This window comes from Ambystoma mexicanum, chromosome 10 (genome assembly GCF_040938575.1).
Source record: "Ambystoma mexicanum isolate Mex_15411 chromosome 10, UKY_AmexF1_1, whole genome shotgun sequence".
NCBI lineage: Eukaryota > Metazoa > Chordata > Amphibia > Caudata > Ambystomatidae > Ambystoma > Ambystoma mexicanum.
The window spans coordinates 895,289,673-895,301,684 of NC_090932.1; the positions used below are offsets into that span (position 1 = coordinate 895,289,673).

Here is a 12,012-nt window from a genome sequence, read left to right on the forward strand (position 1 = left end):
TTTGCCATTGCGCTAACTGCAGCCCGGTCTTGTATAGAGGTATTGATGGCTTCATAGAGTTTTATGAAGGGGGCAATTGAGATCCTCAAAGCTGCCATCATTGTATTTTGAATGTAAGAACGATCTTCACTCCTTTCATTTTTCGATTTGTCGTTACCACTACAGTCTCTAGGAGACTCATCCCTCCCGGTCCTTGGGGTTGTAAAAGGAGTAGTACTACTGCTCCTTGTTGAGTCTGCTCTCCGGGGTCTGTACCCCACCACCCCAGCGGCCCCTCCCTCCTATTTTCTGCAAACTTCTTCATGAGGGGGAACTTTTAGATGACACCCACCCCCTTTTCTGCCGGGGAGGATCTTTTTCTCCCCTGGTCATACGCCCAATTGCCGCTAAGATGTTCACTGGGGATTCTCATCCCAGTTGCCAACACCTGCTCATGTGGCTAACAGTGTGGTCTATGAGTTCTCATCTCCGCATTTACACACCCCTGTGGGTGGGGGGGGGAGTCACCATGAGAGTGTGTTGTCTCACCTGCCGTTTAGTCCTGGTGCCAGTCAGCTCATTGGTGCTCAGGGGGGGCTCTGTCATCCTTCTTCCGTTCATAGTGCATCTCCTCCCTTGCACCAACGATCACCAGCCAACACCACTTGAGCACCACTTTCGCTGGTTTTGGTGTTTTTAAGTGGTAGGTTGGGTGTTTCACAGGTCACACGGTCACCCAGCAGCTCTTCCTCCAGGATAATTAAAGGGCCAGCACGTAGTCCAGCCACCAGCCAACACCACTTGAGCATCAGGAAAGTATGAACTCTGTAGTCTCTGCTGCTGTTACTAGGACGCTCATGGCAGTTAATATATGCAATGCTTCGAAAGCCTCAATCATGATGCAAGGGGGGTGGTTTCCGTTCAAATTTCCCTCACCATTTAAAACCCACCTTGCCCATTGACCCTATGGCAACACCAGCTTCTACTTTGTCCATTGCGTGTGCCACTTCTGGTTCCATTTGCATGTCATACAATGGCCATCTCACCCATTTGTTCATCTGTGTTCAAACATTGTTATGCTTCATTTCAACTGCATATGGGTATGTACACTTGTGACAGGCAGGTGATCTGGCTACATGTTGTGGGGCAGAGTGCTTGGGGGGGTTACATTAGCAGAGTGCTTGGGGGTTACATTAGTCTGACATAGATGTGGCGCAGGTCGTGGGGGACAGTGTGAAGATGCTGTGGTGGGTGGCATGGGTGAAATGCATTCTGGTACCTGTAATGCATATGCTGTGCCTGTCTGCCTGTGCAAGAATTGTGATGCAGTGTGCTCCATTTGCCCATCCACCACATGCCAAACAGGCCCTCCCGCTCATGCATGCTATCTGTGTACATGACATTGCATTACGCACATGCACTGTTAACAGTCGAACCCCACCCTTTCCACAGTGCACATGATATGGTACTTTGACTCACCCAACAATCAAGTCCACTCTCTGCTGTGTTGTGCCGTGTACCCTAGGAGCATGGAGTTCCGCAGCACAATGGAATTGTTTGTGGAACTAGGGAAACATGTGCAGCAGTGGGTGATGAGGTGGTCTGCATCGCACACAATCCGCACATTCAGCGAATAGTACAGCTTGTGGTTGCAGTAGACCACCTCATTTGCATGTCTGGCCACCAGCTCAACATGTGTGCAGTTCAGCGCACCGATGACTTTGGGCATGCCTGCCAGGGCATGCAACCCCACTTTGGTGTCATTCACCTGGGCAGGCGTCCCGGGGACGGCTATGTGGTCTGACACTTGCCGCAAGAGTGCCTCCATGAGCTGGAATAGCACCCTGGAGAAACAGGGATGGGATAGCCCGTGCAGCTCTCGCACAGTGTGCTGAAAGCTGCCAGTGGCCAAGAAATGCAGCACTGATACTACCTTGAGCAAGGGGGGTATTGCAGTCCTGATGTTGATTAGACTGCTGATGTCATCATGGAGCAAATGAACAATGTGTCTAATGTTCTCCCTGTCCAGCCGATACCGGGTGTGGATCTGTGCTGCACTCAGGTTCCAGGGTGTGGCCTACGCAGGGTATGGGTGGCTGCCTGTGGGATGCTACCTGCTGGCCATTGTTCATGGCCATGGCCATGTCCATGATCCTCCTCCTTCTCCTCCTGCGCTTCCGCCGACTCCTCTGCCTCTTCCAAATCCTCCTCATATTAGGCCCCCAGCTCCATGACTGCTATTGCAGCTGCCAGCATGGTTGTGTTGGGAGGTGTGCGGCGTGTGGGTGTGGTGCTTTTCAGCATTCTCAGTGCTAATGGTGTGCAGCTGGGCTGATTAAGTACACCTGTGGCCTGTTGCTACACTCCTTAGACTGCTTTCCGCCTGATCCCCGATGGCAGTATTTCCGTGTTGCCGGTACTCAGAATGTGCCCATACGGCCAGCGTGATGGTGTTTCAGGCACAAGCTCCGGCTGCGATCCCTGGTCGCGGTGCTCCTGCCAAGGGCGGCACTGGGGGTCTTGTTTGCAGTAACAGTGTTTCCGGCACTGCAACTAGTAGTGAGGTGGTCCGGAATGCCACACTTGTAATGAGGCCCAAAGTGTTGGTTATAACGTCTAACGTCACTTTTCCAGACCAGCCAACTATAAATTTGCTGGTAGGCTGGAGGATTTACCGGTGCTGGTAATACAGGCAAATCCCCCATGAGCCCTATGGGACTCCATGGAATGGGGATTTACCTGCGCTTCTGCCACTTGGAATCTGCCGGTAATTCCGGTAGACCAAGTGACGGAAACAGTACTCCAGTTTGCCGGTATCGCAAACTCGTAAATGTGAAAGTAGGACTCCCACCAATCATTTATTACACACCTGAAAATGCAAATTTTCTGGCTCAGTTTGAACCGCAGTCACTTCATAAGAGGGTATCATGGTATCTTAAAAGAGATCAGGAGGGGAGCAATAGTAAATAGCTTACATTTGTTTAATCTCTTATTTTACCTTGGCTGCGACCACATTTGGAGTGAAAATGCCCTTATATCTGAAAAGAAAAACGTAAGGCTGAATTTTAATTTAATGGGCCATGGTCCATTTACTGCCCAGTAATTATATAGGGCAAAGAACAAGAGTTACTTAACAATAAAAGATAACTAGGGCTGTAAACCATACTTAACCTGAATTGCCAATCTGAATTTTAGAATCCATTTTGCAAAATTACACCTGGACTCTCTCTCTCCAGAAGTTGTTTCCAAATGGAATTCTCCTTTTGCAAAATATTGTCCTTACAGTCAGCGAGAGATAGAGATTTTCTTTTTTTGCCCCTTTATATAGATCCCCAAGAACCAAACGGCTTAAACTTGCCTAAATAGAGAAATGATTATGCAGGTGTATGACACACCAAGATTACTTAAAGTATGTTATGTTATCCCAATATATTTGACAACCAAGTATATAGATAGTGCATGGTCTATAAGAAAGCAATTCTTTGATTTGATTTCTTGATCATTAACTTCTTGATAAACTTAGGTTGTTTGACTCTTTACTAGCACAAGTAGTGATGTTAACACATCAGTATTGAGATGTGAAATTTGGATTTCTGATGTGTTTTATTTAAATTATTGGATAACTGGGTGTTTATTGTATTTTGATTCTATCTTGTTTTGTCTCCATTTTATGAATCTGTATCTGATGACATATTTTTATTGGATTTTACTAATTTTATTGTGTATGACATTTTTGTGATTGTACATTATAGGTTTTGCCGAATAAAGGGCTATAAAACTATAAAAAATAAAAGGTCATTCAGTCTTGGTAATTATTCAGTGCCACTTTAAGTGGGCTGAGTCTCCTCCATCATCATATCAGGTTGCAAAAGCTCTGCATGTACCACAACTCAGTGCAAAACAGAATAAGTGTGGCATACATCCTAATTTTGTGACAGGTAGACACCTGCTATTTACAATTCTCCAGCTTCCAAATGTTTGTCATGGCAGCATAATGCCACATTGCGATTTGGGCTTCTCCAGTCCAAATACAATCTGTAACGGCTGGTGTGACAACTACAAGTTGCATGCTATCCCTGGCAAGGTTAGGGCTCGAGAAAAGTTGATGGCTGATGTCCCACTGGACTTCTTCCAGTCGATGAGACCCTTTTTTTGGAGCAAACATAAATCACTGGTCAATCTGGAGCAAACATAAATCATTGGTCAATCTGATGTACACCCACATTGCCGTGTTAATTCGAGCAATGAACCATATTCTGCATATAGATCATTTATAGAAACGCAGACACTTGTTCGTATTACATCTGCGGCAGTCAATCCTTTTTATGGCTTCCATGATAGCAGATACAGGTTCACAGGATCCAGGTTTAGGTAGGCTGATAAGTGTTAATATTCTTGCTGTTTCCGACAGTTTCATTAAAGTGTACCCATTCTTCTTAGTGTTTAAATTTAACAGAAGATGAACTTCTGAAAAGATATGTGTTTTTTGAGAAAAAAAAACTTATTCTGACTGTGGTCTTCCTAACACCGGTTCGGAGGATTGACCTGGCCCATGGCTGATGGAAAAAAAAGGGTATGACATCCTTTCATCGCCGTATATTTCAAAGCCTGGCATTTAAACGTGCACATTATAACGAAAATGTCCATCACATTTTTTAGGGGTATGGGGGCAGATAAGGGTTTGGGTACCCTCCCACCCAAAAATGTTTTTTTTTAAATGTCGATGAACATTTTTGTTATAATGTGCATATTTAAGTAGCAGGCGTTGAAATATACGGAGAGGAAATGACATAGAACCGAAAAAGTTCTATTTATTGCAGATCAAATAAATATGATAAAATTCCATTGTAATATGGGTCCCTGCAATTCCTTACATGATTCTACTGAAAACTGAACAAAGAATGTACATTTATTCTAATAAAGATACAAAACCAGAGAAACATTTTAGCAATATTGTAAAAGCAAACCCTACCGTGCTCCGTGCTATGTTTATTAACACTTGTAATGATTTAAAACAGGAAATGCTGAAATGCTGCAAGAATTCTGAAGGCACTGCTGAGCTGGAAGAAGCTTTGGCAACAGTATTGGATATCATCAAATCAGTAAATGACTCCATGCATCAGATAGCAATCACTGGCTATGAGGTATGAACCACAAATGAAAAAAGTCATTTTTATAAAGGGACATATTGTTATTGAAGTCTATTGTACATTGTTTCAACATATTTGTTTTACACTGCAAGTCTATTATGTTATCAGAATTGCCTCAACAGGATAAAGAAATTGAGGCCAATCACAATAAATGTAATTTGGCAAGTATTAAGTATTTTACATGCTTGAAAATAATTTGAAAATATGTTTACAATCCTTGTGAAATAGTGGATATTAACTTTCCTCTGGTCAACTCTTCTACTGTGAGGAATCTGAGGGCATCCTCACTTCTTTCCCCAAAATAGCAAGACATTGTCTGCGTAGTGAGCTATTTTCTGGGTACCGCTATTGCCTGCTTCCACCCCCTGGATTCCTTGTTCGTTTTGCACCATCTGTGCCAAAGGCTCCATAGCCATGGCAAAGATCAACGAGGACAACCGACATCCCTGTCTCGTTCCTTTTCGGATCGCGATGCTAACAGTAAGTTGGCCGTTGATCATCAGACGCGTGGTGGGGTTCCCATAGTTCGCCAGGACCATGCGGGTGAAAATCTGCCCACAACCAAATTTTTCAAGGGTCAATTGCAGAAAGCCCCAGTCTAGGCTGTCGAAGGCCCTAGATGCATCCAGCGCCAGCACTGAAAACTGTTGCCCCGTCCTCCTTCCCCATTCAATGGTGTTTATGGCTCTGCGGATGTTGTCATATGTGTGGCGCCCTCCCACGAAGCCTGCATGGTCCTGATGGATGAATAGTATGCTCGCCAGTCTTCGGGCTAGGATCGTGGAGTACATTTGTGCATCCCCATTCAATAAGGAGAAAGGGCAGTAACTTGCACAATCCAACGGGTCTCTATCAGGCTTTAAGAACCGAGGTGGCTGGGCCCATGTCTCCAGAGGTCTTCCCTGTGTCTCTAATATGGTTGAAGTGTTTCGTTAAGGGGCCCACCAGGATGGCTCTGAACATCTTGTAGTATGCGTTACACAATCCATCAGGGCCAGGAGATTTGTGCCCTTTCATGGCCGTTATAACATCTCCTACCTCCTCTTCCGAAATCGGCGCTTCCAGCATGTGCATGTCTGCATCTGTGATTCGTGGAAGTGCCACTTGACTCAGTAATTCTACTTGTGCCCCCCTCTGTAGATTATCCCCCTTCAGATTATCTGTGTAAAATGAGTGCATAATTTGGGCAATCTCTTTCGCCCCTCTCTTCAATTCCCCAAACCCCCCTCCCCCCAGGGTGTTTAAACTGTTTAATGTGATTGCGGACTTTCTGCTTCCTAAGTTTAGCGGCCAAAAATCGGTTCGCTTTGTCCCCTTTAATGTAGTATGTTAAGGATTTCAATCAGGCACACACCCAGGTCTCGCCTAGCATGTAATGCACACATGAAATACTTATTTATTGTGTCTATAGGTTCAATATTCTGAGTGATATACCACTCATATCCCTTCCCAAAATACCCCCCAGGTCACAGTGGAGCAGGAATCAGGCTGGTTTGTAAAGGTAAATATTTATTTAAAATTCAAATCAACACAAATGTTTATATATATATATCTATATATATATATCTATATATATATATATATATATATACATATATATATATATATATGTATATGGGGAAGCAATCACCAATGTGGTGACAAAACAATTCAGAAAGTAAGTAATGCAATTGAATTCACTTAGATCAATACAGAATAGAAAACACAGGAAAAAGAACAGTTTTGGCTTGTGAAAGATAGCGCTTAGGTTAAGGTTTCCTCCTGCAAAGTTCTTAATTCGCAATTGAGCAATTCTACATATATGTAAGTAAGCAGCAAGTATTCAGGAATAAAAAAAAAAGAGTACAGTGTTGAATATAGTCTTCCCTCCCCAAACAAGAGAGAAAGCGCTTTTGGAATTGACACTTTTTAACCCTTTAACTGCCATGGGTATTTCCCCCCAGTGCCAAGACCTTTTTTGGTGATTTCGGTATGTGGCCATTCAAAGCCTCGTAACTTTTTTGTTTTTGTTACATGAGATATCTCGGCCAAATATGGCTCCTTTTTTTCCCACATGAAGGCGGTCGTAACACCACCCAGGAAACCTAGGTTGCTGTATGGGGGTGAGAGAAAATAGGCAAAAAAGGGCGAACATTTTGGGTTTTTTCAAATAATGCCAATAAAATGATGTACAAAGAAGCCTGTGGTTTTTTCCATGTAAGAGCGAGGAACAAATGGTTTGCTGTGCTGAATTCCCAAATTTCCTGGCTTTCAAGAACAGGGTGAGTGGAAACGAAAAAAAAATACTTTCATGTGGTTATCAACTGTTTTGTAAGAGGTAGGCGATTTTGGCCATTTTTGCCAATTGGACATGCATGGACGGAATGGAAGAAAAGGGTAGGAAAGCCGAATTGGAGGACACAAAGGCATATATTTCTGAAAAGTAGACACAATTCCAAGTTTACGAAGGGGTGATTTGCTTAGGTCAGGCAACAACTATGTAGGGGAAAATGCCATAGATTGGTGGAAAAGCGGGAAAATGACAGAAAAAAAGGTATGTGTTGGACATGGTTGGCTTGGTACGGCACTGGCTTCTATGAATTTTGAGAAAAGCAATGCTCTGCTACATTCCCACGACTCTTGCAGTTGGGAAAGCACACATTTTTTGTAGTGTTTTACAAAACAAGCATTACCACAAGCCAAACACTGAGCCATGGTACACAGGAGTTTTATGCTCACGGCCTGAACAGACGCAGTTAGCATGTGTAAATCGGGAAAACCAATGTGGTGAGAAACAGAAAGCATACATTTTTTGAAAGAGCACAGGCAGACCTTTTCAAGGGTAGGTGACTTGTGCAGGTTACAAAAGTGTATGGTGCCTAAAGCAGCGACTAAATGTGGGTCACATTTGGGAAATGAAAGGGTTGTGTGACAAAGGGCACCAGCAAATGGGTCAAAACGTTATGAAAACCACACAAACACAACAATTGTTATACCTTCCTGCATTCCCACAGGTGCCCGATGAAATCGGTACCTCACATGTGTGGGTGCAGCTACCTGGGCGCCAAGGGGAAAGCCTAAAACACAGGTAACCCCAAGTCTGTTTCGACTCTCGAATTTGACACTTTCTCCAGACAAGCACAACATACAGATATGGGCCTCGGGTGTCCAAGCCACCAAGGAAAACAGGGAACCCCATGCATTTCCGAAAAGAGGACACCAGTGGGAATCCGCAGAGGTATGATTTGCGCAAATCGGCCCAGAATTTATTATCCAGAAGCCTCGGCAAAGTCCGAAATGTGCCAAAAAAAGACCACATTTTTCACTTTGTCGGGGGTTCTGGGTAAAACATTCTGGTCTGCTTCGCGCAAGTTGGACGTCTGTGGATTCCTACTGGTGCCCTCTTTTCAGAAATGCATGGGGTTCCCAGTTTTCCTTGGTGGCTTGGACAACCTATGCCCAAATCTATAGGTTATCACCCCAAACCCTCTTGTGGTTACAGTGGGTTAGCCATTTTCCTTTGCGGCTAGATTGGTGAACCCACACATGTGAGGTACCGTTTTCGTTGGGACACCTGTGGGAACGCGGGAAGGTATGACATCTGTTGTTAGTGGCGTGTTTCGGTGGTTGAGCAGAGTGAAATGTCTGGAAATTGTGTTTTTTACCCCCAAATTTGGAATTTGCCGGAGGTTCTAGGTGGTAGATTCTGGGCGGATTTGCGCAAGGCAGACCCCCTGTGGATTCCCACAGGTGTCCTCTTTTGGAAAATGCATGGGGTTCCCTGTTTTCCTTGCTGGCTCCGACACCCTAGGCCCAAATCTGTAGGTTGCCCACACGAACAAATTGTTCTGTGGCGAAAGGCTTGGGATTACCAGTGGGTTACCCTTTTCCTTTTGCGCCCCCGGTAGGTGCACCCACACGTGTGAGGTACCTTTTTCGTCGGAACACCTGTGGGAACTGGAGGCAAAATATTGTATGGGAAAGGCTCTATAGCGCAATCTATGTTCATCCTCGGGAAGCAGGTGCGTTTCTTGCAGCCGCACCACCGAGGCCTGAAGATCGGAAAGCCTCCTCATAATCGATGTTCTTTTTATTGGGGAATTCAGCCCTGGACATGTAATGTTACAAATCTCAAATCAGCCATTATCAGGTTTTGGGTGTGTGCTTTTAACTCCGCTACAAATCCCACCAGTCCCCATATTAAGTCTACCCATGGTGCACCCCCATGGTGCACCAGTTCTCAACCAAAAAACCCTGTGTCTGAATTCCCCCCCCAACTCCCCAACATATCACAACCCCACAACTTTCAACACCAACATTTAACACCATGGTAGAGCCAAGGTATATCACCGGGTGTGTAAACAACACCCGGGAATTTGGGGTCTGAAGCCTCTCACCCCCCACACCCTTCATTGCCTTATCTAAGGACCGTGCCCATCCTTCCTCTGTCTAGGTAACGTCTACCATTTAGTCCTCAGAGGACCCTCTTTCCTCTCTGCCTCAGTAATGTCAACAAGCAGGTCCCATGTACCGGCTGCCTTCTTCATGATGCTGCTATGCCGCTAAGGTCTGGTGTTTTAGTCTCCTTGTTGTGACCTCTCGGACAGGGCCGCACAGGCTTCCATTGCTCCCTCTCGAGAACGTCATATTCTCCCCTGTTGCCAGGTGGGATGCATGCCCTGTGCCTAGTTCCGTCTGCACCATCCTACTTCATGAGATCATCCATCTCTTCCTCCTTGAAGATTGTATAGCATTACCCCTTCCACTCGAACCGAAGCCCATTCGGAAAAGCCCATCGGTAACGCACCTTCCTTGTTCTCAGCCAGTCCGTAACTACCCTCAGGCGTTTCTGCTTCATGAGAGGGCCTGGGCCAGGTCTTGATATAGCTGGATTGGCGCAGCGTGAAAGCATATCAGATCTCTTTTACGGGGCAGCCCGTATGATATCCTCCTTCAGCTGAAAAAGGTGTATCCGGGTCAGCACATCTGGGGCCAGGTTCCCGTTGAGCTAGTATGTTGTGTAAACTCTGTGCGTGCGGTCCAAGACAATGTCCTGTCCGTCCTCAGGGCCCAGCACTTCATTGAACAGATCTACAAGATATTGTTGCAGGTCGGTGTTCATCACAGACTGCGGAATCCCCCGGATTCTAATATTATTTCGCCTGGACCTATTTTTCGGCATCCTCCTGTTTGTTCTGGACGCGGTCCATTTGTTGTTCGAATTCCAATATCCTCCTGGCCATATCGTCCTGTTCCTGTCCTTTTTCAGCTACTGTAATTTCCACGTCATCGACTCTCCTCTCCATCGCCAAGACGCCCTTATTGACGTCCGCAATGGACTTAGCTAGATCAGAGGCACTGGGCCTCATTACGAGTTTGGCTGTAGCCTTGCCCTTATTAAGGGCACGGCTACTGCCAAACTCGCTAACGGCACCGGCACCCGCGAATGAGCTATTACCGGCCCATTACGAGATGAATAGATGAATGGGCCGGTAATTGCCCATTCGCGGGTGCCAGTATGGCCGGCCTCCTGATCCCCATTCTGTCGGGAGCATGGTTGCACCGGCACCGTTAATAACGGTGCCAGTGCAATCACGAGTTCTGCTCGCGGGTGCCGGATGGCACGCCTGGTCAGGCCACGCGTGCAGTCCAGCACTGGCAAGCAGAACTCGTAATGTGGCGGAGAGGTAACAACAGCGCCGGTAGCACTACCAGCGCCATTGTTGCCTTTCTGCCACATTCGTAATGAGGCCCACTGTCTTTGATATTTTTTTTATCTTTTGTAACATTTCCAGCAAATCTGATTTCCGTATAGGTGGATTTTCTGGCTCTCGTGAGTCCTCCGGAGGTGGAGAGTGAATCTGCACAGTTGCCTGTTGCTGGTTGCGTTTGAGAGTTTCTGCCGTTTGCATCAGAGCCTTGATGTCGCCAGTTGCTGTGCCTTTCTGCTTCGTCGCCTGTTTGGCCATCCTCGATTGTGTCGGTCGGTCCGGGGGCCCTGCACCAGCATTTTGCTGGCTTGGCCACACCTATTAGTAAGCCCGGAGGATCCGAAAGCTGTCCCGCCCTAGGACCACTGTGTCCACAGTTGTTATGCCAGACTGTTGTCACTCTCAACGGGTGGCACCACCCGTTGTCGGCTCACTGTGCGGTTCTTCCTTTAGTGTGCCTTTGTTGCCTCGAACCCCTCTGTCTCACGGGGCCCAGTCCCTTTCCAGGTTATGCTTGGTACTCCGCCTTGCGGCTCCCTAGGCTGTCACTGTGCACGGGATGGCTTTAACTATGCCAGCTCCTGTGGGACCCTCTGTGTGCACTGCTTGACTTCTGCCCAGCCAAACATTTCTAGGGCTCAGGATATATGCCAGGGGGTACGTTACCATGCTTCCTATTGTTTCCAGTCATTCAGGGCCTTGTGTGTGATGAGCCATGCCCTCCACTTTGATGCCATGTAGAGCTATGGCCCTGATCAGCATGTTTCAACATCTTGCAGTCTCCCCTATGCCGGCCTGCATCCAAACAGAACCGCTATTTCTCCTCCCTCCAGCGCACGGCCACACTGTTCCTCTCCGCGGGCGTGAGATAAGGAGCCCGCCGCAGGCGTTGGGCGCTCTCTCCCGCCCAACAAGTCGCACATGGTTCCTGACAGGTGCTTTCGCTTTGCGCCTGCGTGTCCTCCCGCTTCTCCTTACGTCTGCCTGGAAATATGCAGGGTTCGCGGCTGCTCGCCTCTGCGCCCGGATCCTTCTGGCGAGCCGCCACTTCCGTGTGGGGTAAGGGCCTCTCCACGCGGTCCTCACTGTTCAGCCGCTTATTCCGGATGGTGGCGGGCATTCGGCCATCAGCTGGCAGGTAGTGGCTCATGGCTCCGCCACCGGAACTGTCTGTTTTCCCCCAGCGCCTCATG

General features: G+C 46.8%; 1 protein-coding gene across 9 annotated transcripts in view; it reads left to right on the plus strand.

Moving 5' to 3' along the window:
* Positions 1-12,012, plus strand: part of MCF2L2 (MCF.2 cell line derived transforming sequence-like 2) — a 3,251,461-nt gene that overhangs the window by 2,485,114 nt on the left and 754,335 nt on the right. For all 9 annotated transcript variants that reach the window (XM_069618639.1, XM_069618638.1, XM_069618642.1 and 6 more), the window contains exon 21: positions 4,998-5,123. In XM_069618639.1, the coding sequence (XP_069474740.1) occupies positions 4,998-5,123 (126 nt within the window). The remainder of the gene's footprint in view (positions 1-4,997; positions 5,124-12,012) is intronic.